This window comes from Camelus ferus, chromosome 2 (genome assembly GCF_009834535.1).
Source record: "Camelus ferus isolate YT-003-E chromosome 2, BCGSAC_Cfer_1.0, whole genome shotgun sequence".
NCBI lineage: Eukaryota > Metazoa > Chordata > Mammalia > Artiodactyla > Camelidae > Camelus > Camelus ferus.
The window spans coordinates 2,796,852-2,817,934 of record NC_045697.1 but is presented as its reverse complement, the minus strand read 5'-3'; the positions used below and the strand labels follow the sequence as shown (position 1 = coordinate 2,817,934).

The following is a 21,083-nucleotide window of genomic DNA, read 5'->3' as shown; positions in this document are numbered from 1 at the left end:
TACACTGTCCCTACTCCTGTGGCCTTTTCCCTCTAGGCGGTGGGAACACACTGAAATCTCACGCTGGGCGCAGCGTGCCCACCCTCCGAGGGACCCTGGGCCAGCAGCCAAGACGCTCTCTGAAATGGGTGAGCTCACCTGGGGCACACGGCAGCCTGTGCGTTAGTTTCCGTGTCCACAGCCTGGTCAGCTCAGACACAAAGGTCTCCCCCCGCATCCTGAGCCAGGGCGTCTGGGCCGCGGTGCGGGCAGGGCTGCTTCCTCCCGAGGCCTCTCTCCTGGGCTTGCAGACAGCCGTCCTCTCCCTGTGTCCTCGTGTGGTCGTCCCTCTGTGTGTGTGCGGGTTCCAATCCCCATTCTTGCAGGGACACCAGTCCTATTGGATCAGGACCCACGAGTGTGACCTCATTTTACCCTAATCACCTCTTTAAACACTCATCTCCAGGAACCATCACCTTCCGAGGTGCTGGGGGTGGGCTTCTGGTGTATGGATTTGGGGGGACAGGATCCAGCCGTAACACCTCAGAAATGCACTTCCTCCCCCACACCCCGCAGTTACCGTGAGCGGAGGCGAGCAGCTCCGGAAGCATGTCTGCCCGTCAACGGGGCTGGGGAGGGGCAGGAGCAGTGGCTCTCGTTGTTGTTGCCCTGCAATGGTTTCTGAAGAATTTCAACTGCAACGGTTTTGCAAGATGAAAAGTGGACCTGTCACCGGCTGGTGAGCCCCGTCTCATCGTACTGTGCTCCAGCATTACTTTCATGGCGGGCCACACTGTCCTGTCCTGCCTGCTCCACACGGGGCGCCACAGGTCCTCAGTGTGAAGGACGCAGGACCGATGGCACCCTGGCTCGTACACCAGGTGGACAAGCCAGTCTGCTGCCAGCACTCCATACACGTCCACACAGAGGCTGCTGGTCGGTCAGGGGAGTGGGGATGCCCCAGAGAAGGGTTGAGGGAGCCGGGCTCAGGTGCAGGACCCCAGCAGCTCTCCTGGGGTTGGGAAGCCACACAGGAAGCCAGAAGTGGACAGCACCAGGGACAGAGTAAACTGTCCGTGCAGCCCCAGGCCCTTGACGCCAAGTGTTGAGGGGCGCTCACAGAGACAAAGACCGCGTGACCAGGGCTCTCCCAGAGCGCAGCTCTTCTGTGCAGCCTGGGATTCGCAGAGAAGGGCCAGCCTGGGCCACATGAAGCTCCTCCTGTGGCCACACTGGTCCCTGGTCCCTGGGCAACACCCTCCGCCTAGGTGAGAGGGCTGGAGACTGGGGCAGAGCCAGTCCTGGGCACATGCAGGCAGGTGGCGGGATGGCAGCTGGTTTTCTCCTCCATCTTGGTACAGGATAACCTCTTCCCTGCCCCACTGACCGCCTACCCCCCCGCCACACTCTCCCCAGAACTCAGGCCCATAGCAGAGGCCGCGGTCCTCAGACTCAACATATCAGAACTGCCCAAGGTCCCGGAAGAGGGCAGATTCCCGGGCCCAGCCCGGAGCGTCCAGGTCCGTGGGCCCAGGACTGCATGATACACCCTCTCACTCAGCCCCTACAGCCCTGGAAGATGGCTGTTAGGACTTCCATCAAGGAGGAAAACGACCTCGGGAAGGTTAGGAGATGCGCCCCGGGCCTCACAGCAGGCACCGAGTGGGGCCTGAACCCAGGGCCACTCCAAGGCCTGTCCCCAGCTGCCAGAGAGACACTGGCCAGGGTCTTCGAGGGTGATGGCAATAGGGAGAGTCTCCTGGAAGCTTTGTTTTGCATCGCTCGGAGCGAAGGTAGCGTCAGGAATGTCTGCAAAGCTGAGTTCCTGCATCTAGGAGACACCCCAGGAGCTGCTGGGGTTTTGATTTCCTTCGGCCTTTGTAAGAGGATACAAGCATTTTCTCCCCAAGGCAGACAGTCCTCCTTGCGTGAGGGACTTCCGAAGGGACCCTGTTCAGAGCTCAGGGTCCTCTGGAGGGAGCAAGGCTTCCGGCCCTGTGACAAGTGTGTCAAGGAAACAACTGTGCTCACGTCAGTCTTCCTTCACCCCCCCAGGACCCCTATTCGCCATGGGACCAAGAACCTCCCTCCTCTGGGTGTCACAGAGCAAGATGGGCCACCGCCTGCACGGCCTGGCAGGTGGGGCACCAGCTGAGGTTGGTCGGGGGTCATCCCTGGGAGCCGCGGGAACCCTGGATCCTCACGGAGCCTCACTGAGCGGAATGAGAAAGCAAAAAGCAAATCAGAGGCTGCCGCAGGTCAGCAGGCAGCACCAAGCAGCCAGGAGTCCCCAAACCAGAGACAGACGCTCCCTGTCCCCCTGGAGGGTGGACCTCCCGCACATCCACCCAGGAGCCAGGCGCTGGGCTCTGTGCGTGGGGTCTGCTGGCCCAGCTCACCTGCGGCTCACACGCCTGGAGGCCAGGGCCCCTGCCACCCCCATGGGCTGGCTCTGGCCTCGGGCTCACGTGGCAGCAAAGGTCAGCAGCAGGCAGCACGCTGCCCAGAGAAAGCGAGAGACCCCTCCGTCCCAGCACCCAAGTCAGTCCCAGGCTCAGCCCGACAGGCCCCTTGGGCTGAGCCAGCGACTGGGGCAAAGGGTGAGGGGGGGCCAAGGAGCCTGGGCCAGAACTAGCCCAGTCCTGGAGCTGACACGGGACAGAGCTGGGGTTCCATTGGGAGGAGGATGGGGCTCCTGGGGACAGGAAACCCACAGGTCCACCCCACGAAGGGGGACAGGGACCACCAGGGTCAGACCTGAAAACCTGGTCCAGCTCTGCCACTTCCTGGCCGTCTGGCCCCTGGCAGTGGTTTTAGCCCATCAGGGTCAGTTTTCTCCTCTGTAAAATGGGCACGACACATCTCACATCACATAGTCTAAGGGTCCCGCGACAGCCAGCAGAAAGGTCCATCAAACACTATGTGCTCCTGAACCGCAGCCCCTGCTGCCCATCCAGATGCGCTGCGGTGGGGGAGGGTGTGCACCCCTTTTCCAGGCGTGAAAACTGAGGCTTGGGAAGCCAAGGAACCACCCACAGAATTAAATTCAGTCTTTAAAAACTGATTCCTGCCCAGGCCCTTCATGTGCTCAGAGGTTCTCTGGACTATTTTGGAAAACAAGCAGCGGTGCTCTGTGGGGGCCAAGACAGGGTGGGGAGGGCCCCGGGGCTGCGAGGGCAGAGGCCCCAACCCTCCTGGACCAGTCAGAGGCTGCGGGGAATGGAGAGGGGCCAAGAGTGAGAAGCCCCCACCATCCTGGCCGGGGGCACACAAGTGATGCGCGGAGAAACCCACACCCCCTCCACCCCCCAGCTGCCCCCAGGAGCAGCCTGGGCCTACGTCCGGGAGAGTGTGGAGGAGACGCCCCGGGGCACGGGCGGCACTGGGGGATCCACCTCTGGCGAGAGCAACCCGACTCCCAGCGCAGCGCGCACATGGCCTGGCAGGCCCGGCCTGAGGGCTGACTGGACACCCAGACCATTACGGCCCTTCCCCCCTTGGAAGCATCTCCTTGATGGAAGCTTCCAGATCCACGCAAGAAAGCAATACAGCTGATTTCCTTTTCCTTAAAAATCTTCAATTATGTCATTTGGATGGTCTGTGGTGCAAACTAGCGAGGTTACAGGTTCCGACACCATTGAATTACACGAGAAAGTCAAACCAGAGTGAACAAAGAATCAGTGTGGCACCCTTTAGGGCCCAGTGAAGCAGAGCCTTGTGAAAAAATCTCAGAGGAACGCAAAACACCACCTGGCCAGCAACTCCCGTTACCTGCCACCGCCTTTACATTCAGCGTGTGAAAACAGAACGCGCAAAGCTCTGATTATCAGAAAGTGCAGAGTCCATCAGAAAGACATGACTGAGCAGCAGATTAGGACGGATCCCCCCAGTCAGTCCTGGTGTGACTCTGGGGGTGCCCAGCTTCGGACTGGCCGTCCCGCCGTGGGCTCGACAGGGGTGAGCGCCACGGTGCGGGTTCAGAGGGGACAGCCGCCTCCGGGACCTTCAGAACTCGAACATGAGGTCCGTGGCCTTATTAGCTTCGTCGGAACCTGGCCAGTGTGACTACAGCTTTGATTTCAAACTTCCTACGACGGGCTTGTTGGCAGAGAATTCCGGCCACCACGACGCTCTCTCCAGCACCCTGCTTCCCTGAAGGACTGCGGTCCAGAGGTTTTTATAGAGCTGCAAAACACACACAACACAGTCACACTGGAATGAGATTCCTCCCACGGTCGAGGATGCCAACACAGCCGCCCTCGGAAGTTGCTTTAAAAACACAGGAAGTCCTCCCATCACTTCTCAGAAACCTTTTCAGATGATGTAACTTTAGTTTACACACTTCTTCGTCAGCAGGAAACAGCCGTGAAATGCAGTTATAAGGCACCGTGAAGCACATTTACGACGAAATATCCTGCGTGGCCTTTTCTTTGGAAATTCTCATGGAAAGTGGGTCCTGCAAGTCTATGTTTGCCGTTGGCTCTGAAATCTGTCCTCCCACCCCTACGTGGCTGCTGGCTGGCAGGTGGCGGTGCAGCCAAGCAGCAGAATGACCGTCCTGTCTCCGGGCCACCGGGCCTGAGCATACACTGGCCCCTCTCTGCCCGCCCCGAAAGACCCCACTGGGCCAGCCGTCTCCCTGGGACCTCCAGACTGAACTGCTTTCTGCCTGTTGCTCCACCTGTCATCTTAAAGGAAGGGCATGGGTGTGGCGGGCAGCTGGTGGTGGCTTCCTCCCGGCTCCCAGCATAGCCAGTGTCAAGGCTGAGGTCCTTGGAGACAGGGTGGGTCCTATTTTGTGTCTGGCTGATGTGGACAGACGTTACTTTTAAGAAGCTGTCCTCCCTGCACCTGCTGAAGGCACTTAGCAACTCCTCCTGCCTTCTGCTCTTCCTGGCTCCCAGAGCCACAGGGTCAGGCTGTCTCCCCACAGGTCACAAATCAGGGGTTACATTTCACACTGTGGAACACCATGCATCGTGTAATGATGGTGGTACAATAGTGGCACCTGTTTCAAACCTCAGCCCTCGACACTGGGAGAAACGTGCACTCTGTAGACCACCCTGTCCAGCGAGGCCTCGGGCTGGCTCTGGCCTCAGTGTGGGATCTGGGGCCCCCAACTTGGGACAGTACAGGATGACCCTACTTCTCAGTCCCTCGCCCCCACCGTGCGTCAGAGCTGCCTTCTGCAGATCCATTCCAGCTCCTCCTGGATGGAGCTCCCATGTGCTCAGGGGTCCTCAGACAGCGCCACATCCAGGCAGGCCCCCGTGATGGCATTGCTGGCTGCCTGGTGAGCCCTCATCCCAGGGGCTGGCCCCTCTCCCGGGGACTCATGGCACATTTTCCTCATGCTCCCACCAGGGCCCTGGCCACCCCAACGGACTGACTTTCGCTCTCCTGTCTTCCCTCCAAACAGTCCATCTCTACCCAAATCCTGGCCCTGCTGCCTCCTGGCTGGGCAACCAAGGGTAACCCGCCCAGCATCTCGGGATGCTGCTCAACACCCAGCTCTGCAGCCAGAGGACAGCACGCCCCCCTCAGGTGTACTGTTCCTGCCCTCCTGATCCTATGGGGGGCTCTTCTATCCTGCCCACCCCAGTGCCTGCTCCACCTGTCCCAACCCCAGTGTGGCTTGGGCCGGGCAGAAGTCTAGGCTCCTGTTCCCCTGGGCTGACTGCAGTGTCCCCTGTGGACAGATGGGGGAGTCAGCTCCATTTATGCAGAGCCTGGGTCAGCCTGGGTGTCTCAGCAGAAAGAAATGACAGCCGTGAGACCTCAGACACGTGACTTCACTGAAACGTCACATTCCATGGAAACACAGGGACAACCCACAGGTAGTGCGGTGCTGAGAGGCACCGCGCAGACCTGTGGGCATCGTCCAGCATGAGCATCTCCATGTGGCAGAGGACGCACGTGGGCTTGATGACACAGCAGAACAAAGTGGGGGTGGCACTTCAGCTGGAGCCAGGGAAGAGCCCTCTGAAGAAGCAGCATTCTGCTTACAACGAACAAGAGTCCTCCCTGCAGCAAGAACAGCAGGTGCAAAGGCCCTGGGGTGAGGATGAGCCCAATACAAGAAACAGGACAGGGAAGCTGGAGTCCAGAGGGCAGGAGGAACGTGGTGTGAAGTGACCTTGGAGAAGCAGGCAGAGGTCAGGCCGTTAGGGTATGGGGCACAGGAAGGAATCTGGGTGTAAGTTCCAGGTATGCGGGACGCAGAGAGGGGGCTCAGAGGAGCTGCTTGACAAGATTGGCTTTTAAAAAAATCACTCTGGAGCACGGGCGACAGGGTGGGTAGGGGAGGAGATCGGGGAGCTGCGTCGGGGGGTGCCAGGGGAGCTCAGGTCGGGGGCTGAGTGGCCCCACTGACGGAGGGGTCAGGACCCTGCACTGTGACATGGTCAGGAGACCTGGGACTGGAATGGCCCCCAGGGGAGGTGAAAAGAGGGAGACACTGCAGGGCCCCCAGCTTCCACGCAGGCCCGTGCTAACCTTGGCATCATGGCCCAAGTGGGCAGTAACAACTCCCCATCTCTGGGAGGAAGGCAGGCTGGGTGCTGGCTATCCCGCCCACAATCACCCACCCCAACTTCTCCCAGCCACTCCCTCCCCTGCTGCCCACATGCGAGGAGCGGCACCCCCGCAGCCCCAGAGCAGCCCCTGGCTCATGCTCCGGCGCATGGCGTCCCCCTGTAGCCCCGGGAGGGAGGCTGCTTTCACCTCGCCGTCGGCTCTGCCAATCGGGGAGTCCAGGATGAAGTCCGGAGGGGCGATCACGTCCACCAGGCAACAGCATCATCTTTCAGCTGTTAAGAAACAAAGTCCGTACACTTGGCAACTCCCAGCATCTCCATGGCGACCACCTCGTAACAGAGCCTCCACCCCGCCAGCAGCGGTCGCCCTGGCAGGCCCTCGGCTGGTTGCTAAAGCATCAATCCTCTCACTGGCCTGGGGCACAGAGTCCCCCTGCGCGGGTCTGAATGTTTTCACCATGTCGCTATTCACTCAAGACCTCCAATGTGTCATTTTTTTTCAACGAGGTAGGGACTGCTCATGAAAGTGACGTCTCTGCGGCTCATTAATTGGCAACTGTCTTCAGAGATTTGTCTCTAAACCCTGACTTCTCTGGGCAGCTAGTGTTCCAATATAGGAAAGTATGTCCAGAAAAAAAATGTAGTAAGAGAGAAGGCATTTATGAGCACCTGAAAAATCCATCATTCAAATGCTCGTTGGTTCTTAGTAGTTTAATTGCTCTTCCATTCCACCACACAAATTATTCTTCAATGTGACAAGTGGAATCTGTATGACAAGATTCCCAAGAATTTTCTTGAAATGCAAGAAAAAATTCTTTTTCTTAAAGTTAACTGTGAAATGCCACGGCTGTGCTGAACACAGCTGGAATGGGGACGACTGTAATGGTGTGGATTAAATCAACTGAGCACAGGGTCACAAAACCACTAAAACAGTGGAAACGCACCCAGCTTCGTGGCTCAGAGCCCCGCACGCACTGGCACCATGGTCAGGGCCGGTGGGCTGAGGGGCACAAGCCTGCCCCACTTCAGGGGGACCCCATCAGCAGAGTAAGGTCCTGGTCTGGACCAGGGGTCAGCCACGGTTTCATGTAAGGGGCCCACAGGACACAGCCAGGCTTTGCAGGCCACGGGGTCTCCGTCTCATGCTGACCTCCGCCGAGACAGCGCGAACATCCCCACAGACGACGCACGAGGGGCCGGCTGGACTGGGCCGGGCGTGCCGCCCTCCACCTGGCTGACCCCGGGCCCCGCACCAGAAGAAGGACCAGGATCTGCCAGGCGGTGTGGGCTGCATTACTGTACAGGGTCCCTGCCACCTTGGCCACAGCCACCAGCTGTGCCGTGAGCCCTGCGTTTGAGAACGAGGGGAAAAGCTGCTGCACGGTTTAGAAAGGCAGCTGAGCACCACGCGGAGCGCGGGGAGGGAACCCCTCCCGCCACTGGCTGTGAGAGTAAACGTGGCTGGCTGTACACGGTCGCAGATCCACCCCGACCCGGAGCCCGGGTGGAGAGAGATGGGCACGTAGGGAATGAGCCCGGAGGCAGGCTGAGCGCCGGCACAGAACATCACCTGGAACCACACCAACTTCACGAGCCCTGAGCGGGGAGAAATGAAGTGGCCTGTCACCTGTCACTTGAGACATTTGATAAAATGCTAGGAAGCTCTGGTTCATATCGCAATGCCTCCGTCACCTGCACCGCCCAACACAGTGGCCGCTGCACACGTGACTGTTTGATGACAATGAAAGAAAACTAAAAATCCTCAGTCACACTCGCTACTCTTCTACCCAGGGGGCTGGTGGTGACCGAACGGGGCAGTGCGGCCCCAGAGCACGTCCACTCCTGCAGGAAGTTCCCGTGGACAGGGACACCACTAAAACATAACATGCGACCAGGGCCAGCTGACACTCCTGGGTGACGGAGGTAAAATTATGCAATAAAGAAATAAAATACCATGAAATGAAATTGGAGACTAATGTGAAATGCTCGCGAATCACTGATGTCGCTGTAAAGATACGAGAGTGAACTGAACGTGTGCAGAGTCTAAGATGGTCCCGAAAAGCTACTCTCCTTGCAATTTCTGACACGAGCACATTCTTCTGTAATTTTCCCGTCGCTGCTCACCATTTTGTGCACACGAGGCCAAGGTCAGTGAATGTTACTATTCAGGTGACCGTGTAATACGTAATCATGCAATAGTGGCAGGTGACGGCAGCTTACCTGGGCGCACAGGGCCAGGATGGTGTTCTCTATCACTTTACCTGCTTGCTCACCAGAAAAGTAGCCACCTGTAAGCAGAGGGTCAGTTACCCTGGGGTCTGGACCCAGATCACCCACAAATAGCAAGCTTCCTTTCCCAAATAGCCCATTTTGTAGGAAAACCTCTCGCTACCACTGCCCGAACCCCGTTGCGACCTCTCTGCAGGATGGCATTGGCTGGGGCCAGGTTCCCGTGTCCCCCTTCCCACTGGTTCACTGAGCACATGCTGGGAGGTCATGGCTGGGAGCTGGGGACACAGAAGCCCAGGGCCTGGGCGAGAGGCTCAGGGAGGCTGGCAGGGCAGGGCCGGTGGGCTGGGCAGGCAGAGCACAGCACCGGTGGTGACTGGGACACCCGGACGGAGCCTGGGCTGGGGGCCGGCAGGGGCTGCAGGCACAGAGCTGTGCCGGGGGGCACGCGGGCCATCTGGAGCCACCAGGGGATGGGCACGAGCCGCCCCTGCTCTGTCTCGCCTCCCACACTGTGGCGGGCTGTGCTGTGCCAGCCAGCAGGCCCAAGGAAGCGGCCCCATGCGCTGGAGAATGCATGTGCTGCAGGACTGGCTGCTGTCGGATTTTTCCGTGGAGAACTCCGTCCGCTCACCCAGAGCTGTCATTCCTCAGGGTGCGTGGGCTCCGGTCCCTGCACCCCACTGCTCCCTCTGCCTGGGAGGCCCTGTGCACTGCCTCCAAGGGGCAACTCCCACCTCAAGGGGGAAAACGTGGGTTCTTGGCAAGGGGGAGGGGAAAAAACGTACTCCTGGTGCAGGCCAGACACACACACAGGACACGAACAGCTACACAGAACAGCTGTAGTAGTAACACATCATGGGGGCGATTAGGAAAAAATATCTGAAGAGGTTTCTTAGGGGGAGAATAATGAAAAAAAAGATTGAGAAACTCAGGTTTACTCTCTTTCCACCCATCTTCCAGGAATCAGCCCACTCATCACCTCCTCCAGGAAGCCCTCCAGGTCCCCAGAGTGGGCACTCCCGGGACTGCCGCCCCAGCAGCTCGGCTCGGCTCTCAGGGACGTCCTGATGCTGCTCTGCCCCTCGTGCTTTTCTCCCCACGGGCTCCGGGCTCCTTATCTGCCGAAGGCTCACTCAGCATGGGATGAGTGTTCAGTAACCCACAGGGGAGCTAAGTCTCCCAGGCACAGCGGAGGGTGAGGTGGGGGCAGCAGGTGCCCGCGCAGGGGGCTCACCTCGGTAGAGCAGGGCTGTGTGCTGGCTCAGGGACCACAGGGTGTAGAGGGCGCTCAGCCGCCCGAGCACGGCCCTCAGCGGGGGCGGCACGTGGGGCTGGTGCGTGTGCTCGTGGAACCTCCGCGCCACCGTGAACTCCAGGAAGGCCAGGGCCAAGGAGCGGCAGTGGTACACCTGCAACGAAGCCCGGCACGGGCGCCAGCCGCCGGTGAGCAGGCGGCCAGCCAGGCACCGTGGGAGGTCTGCGAGCCAGTAGCAGCCAGGCGCTCCGGGGACAGACGGGGCGGGCGCAGGCGGCCCCCTCGGGAAAGCCCCACGCAGAGGCCTGCATTGTCCCCAGGAGGTGGGCTCCCCGAGGGCACGAGGTCAATTCTCTTTCCCACCTGGGGCCACAGAGAAGGTGCTTGGCACCTGAAAGTGATGTCAGCTTCCCCCTGGCCTTGCCACGCTGCTGGCCTCCCAGACTTGGAAAGAAACAGTCCCTCTCCCACTCCGCCCTCAAGTCAGGTCCAGAAACAAGGGGGACGGCTGAACGGGGCCAAGTGTTCCTTGCATGTGAGTTCTGACTCTGGCTTTGTTTGTGGAAGCAGGAAGTCACTGCAGATCTTTCGGTCCCAACTTCTTTTTTAAACCGACATCCAAAACATCTGCTGCTAATCATTAGCTTTGCTTGTTAGCTTTTCTTCTCCAGTCTCCAATTTATTCTTTTAACCAGTTTTTACAATCAGGACAATCATACGTGCATTCCTGATTTGTTATGATAAGCACGTGCTGCTTTGGAAATTAAAAAAATAACCTAGCACGGCAGTGCCCGGAGCGGGGCGGGGAGAAGACCCCTACTCAGGCTTGCATGACTGACCCAGGCCGTCAGCCAGCATCCCTGGGGAAGGGGTGGGGGAGAGTGGGCTCCGGGAAGCGGGAGGCAGGAGCACCGAGGGGGGTGGGCTCTGACGTAAAGCCTGCTGTAAACTTTCAGAGCAAACACTGGGTTGTCAATTCCAAGGCCAAGCTTCCCCCGGGGCCTGCTGGAGACAGTGAGCTGTCAGGAGAAAATTCCGGGGCAGGGTGCTTCCCACCTCCTGCCCATCTGGCTGGTCCTGTCCCAAGACCCCACTGGGCCTCTGCATCCCCAGAGGGTACACGTCCTGCTACCCCATTGTCCCTTCTGGAGGGCCAGCCTGGGGCCTCAGAGTGGCTTTAACCCCTTCCCTCTTGCACACACTGTGGTGTGTGTGCTCTTGGCTTTGGAAGGTGAGGGCCGGGGAGGTGGGGTCTCTGCTGGATGCAGGGTGGGGGGCCTCATAGGAGGGGAGATGACAATGACAATGAAGGTGGGCAGGACCGCTCCCCAGGCCAGGCCCTAAGCTGAGCCCCCCCACCCCCCACCCCGCACCAAGGTCACACAGTTGGCAAGGGGCGGAGACACACTTGAACCTAGGCAGGCTGACCCCAGTAACCACCCCTTAACTACTTCACCAGGGCATGTTAGTACATTAAACCCCCCAAACGTGCTCACAGGCTGTGGGTGCCTCTCCGCGTGGGTGCCCCTTTGTGAATCCCAGAGGCCAGGCTCGAACTGAGTCCAAACTCACATGGATTTTCTAGTCTTAGGTCACGTTCTTCTCATCTTATTTTTCTGTAAAGCGGCACACTTTAGTTTCAGCTACGGCATTGGCTGGTGCTGGCCTGGAAAGGTGGCCCCACCTCTGACCATGACACCGTGCGGATGCATCTGAGTCCGGCCGGGCTCTGACTCACCGACACAGTAGCTAAGGGCCTGGGCCTCAGCGTCCAAACCCGCTTGGCTTTTACGAGTGTGCAGTGCGGGCAAGCGGCTTCCGCCCCAAGCCCGAGCTTCTTGGTCTGCGCAGTGGGCATGTGACAGCGCCAGGCTCCGAGCGCTGCCACCAGGAGGGTCAGCCAGAGCCCACATGCCCCGGAAAGGAATTCGGGGTCAGATATTGCTCTTGGGTACATCCTAAGCTCTGAGCATATCTGCACTCTAACAAGTAACGGAAACTTTTGGCAAAAAACCAAAATCTGAACTGTTTGAACTACATTTGGACATCAGCTGTGCAGCCCAGGGGAAGAGTCGGGCTCTGGGGTCAGCAGGCTTGGGGTCCGTGCCGGCTCTCCAGAGTCAAGCCAGTGCCCTGGGCCGTTTCTCTTGGCCTCGACATCCTTACCCATCAGAGACGATGGAGTGGAACGACACACGGAGGGAGAAACAGCACCTCATCCTGCTTCCTGTAAAGACATCGCTGCAGGGAGTCCGGGGGGGGGGGCTTCCCCCCCACCTTCTTATATCTTCTCACTTGGAACGTGTGAAGGTGCTGCCCAGCCAAAAAATACAACAAACACGCCTTTGTTTTCTTCTTTTAAGACCCTGCTGTGTGCGCCCAGCCAGCTGTAGGTGAACAGTTGACAGCAGTTTGTTGCCGGCAGGAGTAGAGAAAAGCTAATCAGCTCCGGCGCTGAGTCAAAAGGAGAGCGCATCTTATCTTTCCACAAAACTGCAAGTAACCTCCCCGAAAAGGACAGGGTGTGGAGTGGCCGCTGTCCACCGGACACGGTCCTTCCACCTGCGCGTCCTGGGCCCTGGTCCGCGGGCAGCCGCTGCTGCGGTGGCCACCTCGGGCAGGGGGGCAGGTCCCTGGGCAAGGCTGACCCTCCGTCTGCAGGAACTCTTTCCTGCAGCCAGGTGGTGTTCTGTGCTTCCCCAGCCTGGGATCTGTCTTCTGACGTTGCTTACATCATCTTCTACTATTCAGAATAGTCAGAAAGGGTGAATGTGAATGCAGTCAGAGCCGACAGTGTCTTTCACAGCTTCCGAGTTTTCGTCCTACCAAGGCTGCGCAAACACCGCCTGGACTTTTCTTCTCACGCTTCCTCCTGCCGCTGCCATCACGCTATGGGAAGGGACCGCATCGCCACAGGACCCTGGACATCCAGCCCAGGGCTCTGAGAACGCTCTCTGCTGTAAGGATGACCCCATGCTCCCTCTTAACATGCTCCGTGATGCAGACCAGGTCTGGAAGATGCAGACTCCCTCTGGGGTCACCTCTTCCTCCAGGCCTCGGTGAATTCTTTCTCAACCGAACAGCGCCACACCCCGGGCCATCGTGAGACCGGGAGTGCAGGTGTGAGCGGACGGCTCAGACGGCTGCGGTGGCCCTCTGGATGCTCTGTGGGGTTTGGACATGGCGGGAATGGGCGTCCTCTGTGTCCTCCATCGCTCCAGGGTCTTGGGGGGCATCTCCACTTCCATCTCCAGGTCGACACCCCGACATGCAGAGAACGGAGCGACGCGGGACAAGCTGACCCACAGCCGCCCGTGTCCGAGTGACTGAGCCTGTGTGGCCCAGCCCACCTGGAAGGGCGGTGCTCACACCCCCTACTCTGGGTCCCTAGACTGAACTGGAGGCTCACTGCCCTTGCCGTCTGCTAGTTCACTTCCTTTGACGACACAGGTGTGGTCTTGGTTTAGGTGCCCTCTGAAGGGGCCTTTCTAATCCAGACCCGTCCTTGTCTGCTCCTCCCTCCCCGGGGCAGGCGCACCCAGCAAGTCCCTGGGTGCCTGCTCTGCGTCTTCTGCTGAGGGGCCCAGGAGCCGGGGCCTTCAGAGGCCACGGGCGGATGTGGCCCCAGGCTCTCCGGGACAGCTCCATCACAGTGTGACCCGGAGCAGATACCAACAAGAGAGGGTACCGCATTTAGAAGCTTCCCGGGCTACGTTCACCTCCGGCCTCCCAGAAAACACCTGTCACTGCAGATGCACCGGGCTATAGACCACAGCAGAACCAGGTGCCACCTAACGAGGGCCAGGACCCCGGACACGAGAGGCAGCCCTGTCCCAGTGTGAGAACCAGCGCAGGCCCTTGGACCGATTCCACTCAGGCATCTGGGGGAGGGGGATGACGACCTTGAGAAACCAAATGCGGAGCACTGGCGTGCCCTCACGTGAGTCGACGAGCCACCGCCCTGCTGGTGGGAGGGATCTTGGCTCCCGTCCCAGCTCCACCGTGTGCCTCAGGCCTCCACAGCCCATGGACACTGTCGGGCACCTTAGTATGATGCCCACAGTCTCTTCCATGTCTGGCAAGGGAGGTGCAAAGAGGTCAGGCCAGGTGCCCGAGGTGCATCTCACTGAGGACACGACAGTGCAAGAATTAGGAACAAATCACAGAAAGAGCAACTTGTAACACAAACGAATACCTGACAGTTGTTTCTTGCTTCAAAGTCGCTGCTCCCAGACTGCTTCTCTCGATTTAACTTCTGGTAACTCTCCCGGAGCAGATAGCAAACCAGCCACTCGTACGCTGCCAGGGCGGCTTCAAACGAGAAACAGGGAAGAGTGACCGCGGGGCCCCGACCTTTCCAAGTACTTAGTCCTCGTGGAAGCGAGCAGGGTGGGGCTCATTTACAGACGGGGAGGCTGAGGCCCAGGGAGGGCAGCTGCGCTCGGCCGCAGCGGGCGGTGGCCGGGCCGGGACCAGCACGGCTGAGGGTGTTTCCTGGCTCTGCCATGAGGCCGGCCCGAGTTCTACACGGTTCTAGCAACCATGGAGTCCGAGGCGTGATGACCGCCTCATTTATATAAGATGGCTACGCGGTCTGGATGAAACGCCGAGTCGCACGGATGGCAGGACAACTTCCCAGCAGATGGTGGGCAGGTGGTGAGAGGAAGGCGCACTCCAGCCACCTGACCGGGGACCTCATCGCTGCAGTGGGCGGCTCTCCCAAGACCTTGCCACTCGCCCGTCCCTCCCGGGGCTCTGCTGGGCAGAGGAGGGAGGCTGCGGAGCAGGGTGCGCCGTGACAGGGATGCAGGGGGGACGGGCTGGAAAGGGCTGGATGGAGACCGCCGTCCTCCTCTCCTGGCCACTGTGCTGTGCCTGCATCTGTGGGGCCCTGCTCCTTGTCCCGTCACTGCCGGAGACCCTGCCCAACAGTGTGGTCACCACCCCTTCCGTTGAGCACATGGGGCACAGGGAGGCGCCCGGGCCCATGGTGAGCCAGCAAGGGTCTGACCTGCCTGTGTGGCCCGAGGTCCACACTTTCACTGCTGACCCAGGCAGAGGGCGCAGTGCTGGGGCGTCCAGGCCCCAGGGGACCTGGGAGTTCCTTCAAGTCACTCAGCCCGTTCCCTGGGAAGAAGGTGCATGGTACTTGCTGGGTCCTGCTGCAGACCCCTGCCCGTTTCACACTTTGTATTTGCAAATCCTCACAGCACAGCTGAGAATCCCATTAAAGAGCACATGAACCACCTCTCAGGGCTGAGGAAACGCAGGCTCAGAGGCAGCAAACAGCCTGCCCAGGCTCACACAGCTGTTCTGAGGGAGCCCCATGCGGCAGGTGGGGAGGCGAGCTGGGATGCGGTCCCCCTCTCAGAGGCCTGCCAGGTGTGCTGGCTTGAATGTGGCCCCCCCCCCGAAAGACACATCCACGTGTCTCCCCGCACCTGCAAACGTGCCTTTACGGAGGAAAAGGGTCTTCGCAGATGGAATGACATTACAACGTCATGGACCATGGTGGCCTTTACGTAGGAAAAGGGTCTTCGCAGATGGAATGACATTACAACGTCATGGACCATGGTGGCCCTAAATCCAGTGAGTGTCCTCGTACGAGACAGAAGGGAAGATGGAGACACAGAAGGGAGGCCATGCGAAGGCGGAGGCAGAGACCGGGTGATGTGGCCACGAGACCAGGAACGCCCGTGGCCACCAGGGGCTCCACAGACGAGGAAGGACCCTCCCTGGAGCCCCTGGAGGGAGTGCAGCCGGGGGCTCACTTCGCCTGCGGGCTTCTGTCCACAATGTGACTCAGTTCCTGCTGTTCTCGGCACCCAGTTTGTGCGTAGGGCACAGACGCCGCAGGCAGCCCCGGGGCACTCTGGAGCCGCCCTTCAGGACGTCCCTGCAAACGCAGGCAGACACTGGGGCCAGTGCTGGTGCTGGGGGGCCCATTTTGACACCTGCGTACCCGGGGCAGAGGCCCGACCACCCTACGACGCACCAACCATGCTGTCCGGGCCGCATCCAAACGCTGCCCTGGCAGGTGACGGCCTGCAGCGTCACCCACTGCGCCTGGTGTCGGTGACCAGCTCACAGTCTGTGCTCCAAGAGAGAAGCCAGCTTCAATGCCTTGGTTGTTTGAACATTTTTCTTTGGAAACTCCACTTTCAGCTCTCAAGTTTTTACTAAGTGCGTCACTCTGCTCCGACGTGTTCACACGGCAGGGCTGAGCCCCTAGCGAACACACGAAGGTACCAGCAGGGGCTGGTGTGTGGACCACTTGGAGAAGTCACCTGGACGTGAGGGGTCCGCGGGGACAGAACCGAGTGGGGGAGGCCAGGGGAGCCGGCACAGCCGGGCAGGAACGCTCTCGCTTGGGGGGTGGCGAACGGCCCAGGACAAACACTGCTTCAACTTCAGTCTTCAAGTCCCTCCCAGCTCCTGGGTCAGAAGTGGCCTCTGAGGTGCTGCACCACGGGGTCCCTTGGGGCTCCCCCGGTGCCCCTCTGCACCCCTTAATGGCCGATCAGCATCTGGCCCAGGGCCCACAGCTGACCCACAGCCTGGGCGTGCCACCCACACCACGGGCCCCTCTGAAAACAGGGTGCTACGCAACCCCACTGCCCTGCATTTTTCCTTTGGCCAGAGAAGCAAAAGCTCCAATTGTTTAGTATTTTCGAGAGCGAGCTAACTCAAGGAAAGAGAAAGGCCTTATGATATTAAGTGACACGCAGGTCCCCGGTGTTCGGGGCCACTTGTTAAACCCATCCTCAGTGCACACACATCCTCAGTGCGAGGATCAGAGGAGCCGAGGACCCGTGCCTGCCCCTCCCTCCCCAGATACACATCTGAATCCCCAGAGGAAAACCTCCTGACGTCCAAACAGGCCGCGTCCAGTGCTGGGAAGGGCCTGAGTCTCCCATCCTCCAGAGCCCGAGGGTCATACGTCATCTAGGTCATTTTTGCCCCAGACCCAGCTGAGACAGGCCAGCCCGAGGTCTGGGATTTGATGACCACGTGCCTGGGGCCGAGGGGCTGGCCACGTGCCGCGGGCTCCCTCCTCCGCGTGGGGAGTAACAGCCGTGTTTGATGCCAGGCCCCTGGTGCCAAATGAGTTTTACTTGCGTCCTCTCCTCCAGAAAATGTTTTCGCTTTGTTGGCTCTTGCAAAATTAGAGCGCTCACAGGAAAAACAGATGACGCTGCCCTGGCGTTCTTCCTGACACCGGCCCACAGTGCAGCTGCGGCTCTAATGGTGTCGGGGAGAGGGGCGGGGGCCAGGCAGGGGCCAGGCGGGGGCCAGGCGGGGGCCAGGCAGGGGCCGGGCGGGCACGGTGGCCGTGTCACAGCGCTGGCAGACCACTTGTTTACTGTCTCATTTTACAACGGGTGATGGTTTTAGGGGAGAAAATCCCGGTTGGGTTGACATTAGGATGGTTGCGTCACTCCCTGGTGCTTCCTGCACGACGCTTAGGGGGCTGCGTGACCAGCAGGAAGAGACCTCCAAGCGGTCCCTGCTTCCTCTTAGCACTTTAAGAAGTGAGATAAAAAAGGCTGCTGATTGTCAGAATTGTCACACAGTGCGGGGAGGGAAACGGAGCTGTTACTAGCAGGTACGCTGCTGGCTGGGGCTGCAGATGGAGGAGAGACGGCGGGGAGGCCGGCCCAGCCTGGGTTCTGTGCTCACTCCGGCCGCTGACATGGATTCAGGGGGATGGAGGGGGACTGGACCACGGCCTCCCTTCTGGAAGCTGTGAGCAGCAGTGCAGCCCTGCAGGGCCACCGGGAGATACGTGCCCAGCACCCTCAGCTGCTCGGATGTGTCATGTGCTCTCTGTCCTCCGAGTAAGGGAGGGGGCGGCTCCTTCACCCACAGGATCTAGGCCCCCCAGGCCCCCAGGGGACACGCACACTTGGGTCTCCTGACAGCAAAGCCAGGTGCTCTCTGATAACGGCGTTCAGGGGGATGTACAGCTATTGACAGTAATTTCTGTGATGAAAACTGTAACTTGGGCCATGTTGTAAATGTCAAGGGCCGTTCCTGAGACCTCGCATGGTGCCAAGTGCCAACCTGAGTGCACTGCGTCCCTGGCTGGTCCCCACAGACACTGCAGAGGTACAGCTGTCATCACCCCGCAGTGCAGACGGGAGCCCGGCGCAGTAGGGTGGGGGCCCTGCCCTATGTCCCAGGTGCACTCGGTCTCCTGGCAGGGGGGCTGCCTTTCCAGCTCCTTGGGTGACCTGCCAGAGGGTCCGCCTCTGCCCGCCTGCTGGGGGCACACGCCTAGGGGTCAGCCCCGGACCACAGAGGAGCCCTGGGTGGCAGAGGGAGGTGTGCTCACGAAACACGCCCACCGGAGTGACGACCTGGCCACAGTCTGCTATTTCTGATAAGGGATCTGACCGGAAAGCGAGTGGGATCTTGTAGGAGGAAAGCTCATCCTTCAGAAGCCTGGGGGGGGGGGGTCACCAACCCTGTTCTTCCTGTGACGTCTCCCTCGACCACCCATTACCAAGCGTCTGGGGGCCGTAACAGGAGATCCTGAGCTTTGGATGCAGCAGGCTCAGGTCCAGATCTGAGGTGTGCAGAGAACTGAGGAGGAAGCTGGTCAGGGGGGCAGACAGAAGGGAGGCCAGGACCAGAATGAAAAGCCTGGCATGTGCAAAGGCCCAGAGACAGTGTATGGCATGGACCACGAGCGGGACACCCAACCTCCTGTGACGAGAACCCAGGCACAGGAGTGGCGGGTGGGACCAAGGCTGCCTGGCAAGGCGGATCTGGGACCCGGAGGCCTCTTGCTATACCCTGGAGGGGGGTGGACTCCCTTCACTCCAACCCTGGAGTCAGCACTGACTCAGCGCTGGGCACAGGAGCTGCTCCATGGATGAATTATTGAACAAACAAGGGAATAAACCAGTAGATTGCTTCCAGGGCCCTAGCCGGGCACCGTGCACCTGGAGGGGCGGAGTTGGGGCAGAGAGACAGGCAGGCGTGTACTTACCTGAGGAGTCCCAGCAGTCCTCAGGGCTGGGGCCTGTGAACCTCCGGCCAAGGATGTTGGGATAGGATTCCAGAAAGTCCACAGTCTTCAGAGGGCTCTCAACGCGAGGGCCACCTAGAAGCACAGCCAGTGACTCTGGGGAGAGCCAGGACCCCGCCCCCAGCCATCACGCGGGGGCTGGCCCCTCCCCATCTGACCACACGTCTCCTTCCTGTAAACACAGGGGCCATCCTGACTGCAGGGCTGACGGGGCGGCCGGGGCCGTGGGGCGGGCTGTGTGTGGCTGGGGCCGCCCGCCCGCTGCGCCGCCCCCCAGCGGCCGGCCTCACCTGGGCCGCGGCGCTCTAGCAGGCTGAGCAGGTAGTTGCTGGTCTGCTGCAGCAGCACGTTGTTGTCTCCCTCGTATGTGCAGTTGGGGTCGTTGTCGTTCCTGAGCTCGCCCAGACGGTTCACTGCAAGGAGCCGCCGCGCCCTTGTCACTGCCAGGGCACGTGGCCCGGTGCCCGGCCCCGCCCCGCCCCCCACCGGCGGGGCGCCCGCTCATCCTCTCAGCCCAGGTGCTCCCCCTGTAGGGCGTACCCGTGACCACGTGGCACGGTCGCCGCTGGGAAGGGAAGGGGGCGGCTCCCAGGGCCGCGCTCAGCGACACCACCGTCCTCACTGCTGCCACGGCCTCACAGGCTGCCCGGCAGAGCTCCCCGAGTGGGGCCCTGCCAGACCCGGACCGTTTCAGAGGTGCTGACTCCCTGCGAGGGGGACGGCCTTCTTTCTCCCACGATTAAAGGAAACCTTTTTACACAAGAGATTTCAAATACCTGAAGACAAGTCTCATTGTTCTTTTGTTTTCTCTCCTGCCCCTTGAATAACCCAGTTCCTCTTCAGACTTTATAAGCCATGCTACCCAGACCCCCACGTCCTGGGTCTTCACCCTCTAATGGAGAATGTTCTCCAAAAGTGGTGGGGAAGCCAGCAGGGAATCGGATGGGACCCTCACTTCCCACACTCACATACTGCTGTGAGCAGAGCCCGAGGGAGTGTAAGACATTCTGCAGAGACACAAGGCTGTGGTCACCTGTGACACCCTGATCGCTTTCCCCTGACTCGCTGCCGCATCCCCATTCAGTAGGCCACTGAGAGCAACCTCTGGGAAATAACTTTCGATTGATGTTTAAACCTAGATAAAGGGCTTTACATTCATCCCTGCTGAGCTCGGCCTCAATGGCTAAGCCGAGCGTCTGTAAGTGTGATGACACTTGCTTTAGTCATTCGTGTTGTCTGCCGGGCTACATGATTCAAGTGCCTCATTCTGAACTATTTATAGCGTCTCTGTGAGCCCTAACAACAAACAAAACCTACTAAGAGCACTGCGCAGAGGACGAAACACATAAATGAGTAAGTGACTTCTGCCGCGCTGCGGTTACCCGCCCGTGAGTAACAGAGAGAGGTGGGGCGTGGAGGAGCCGAGAGGCCACCCTGTCCGCCGCCCCCACGCGAGGGGTGACTGGGACACATCCTCGCCAGAAGCGCAAGATTATCTACAGAGCTGCATCGGAACGCTCAAACGCAGCAAGCGCCTAAAAGGCTTCTGTGGAAACTGTCAATAAGGTTCCTGCCAATTCTGTGACTTGGAAGGTGTGCGTGGCCTTCTTTGAGTAACCAGACTTTACCAACCAGTTATTTAAGATGAGCACGCAGGAAGTCTGGCGGGAAGGCTGCAAATAATGATGACATTAATAATAACACTAACAGTAATAATAAAAGTAACGGGGCACATGCTACGTGCTCGACACTGCTAACACCTGGTGTGCATTAATTCACTCACTCACTGCAGGCACCTGTGCTGTGCACACCCCCCCGTCACAGATAGGGCTGAGGCACAGAGAGGCTGGCAGCTGCCCCGGGGTCACACAGCTAGTGAGCAGCAGGGCCAGGATCTGGTCCCGGGGGGCGGCCGCCCAATCTCTTAACCACCTACCAGCTGCCCACACGCTGCCAAGGCCAATAAAAGCTCTCTTTTTCTAAGTTTAAGAATTTTTCATCAGAACAAAACTCGATGCCAGGTTACTGCCAAGTCAGTTAAACTAAA

The 21,083-nt window shown here is 59.6% G+C and overlaps 1 protein-coding gene across 1 annotated transcript in view; it reads right to left on the bottom strand.

The window, feature by feature from the left end:
- Positions 1-3,534: 3,534 nt before the first annotated feature.
- Positions 3,535-21,083, bottom strand: part of ACOX3 (acyl-CoA oxidase 3, pristanoyl) — a 39,821-nt gene continuing 22,272 nt past the window's right edge. Inside the window, 8 exon segments of the mRNA XM_032493277.1 lie at positions 3,535-4,164; positions 6,703-6,770; positions 6,773-6,788; positions 8,736-8,803; positions 9,982-10,156; positions 14,198-14,313; positions 18,998-19,111; positions 19,327-19,449. Coding sequence (XP_032349168.1) covers positions 4,045-4,164; positions 6,703-6,770; positions 6,773-6,788; positions 8,736-8,803; positions 9,982-10,156; positions 14,198-14,313; positions 18,998-19,111; positions 19,327-19,449 — 800 coding nt within the window. The 3' untranslated portion in view covers positions 3,535-4,044.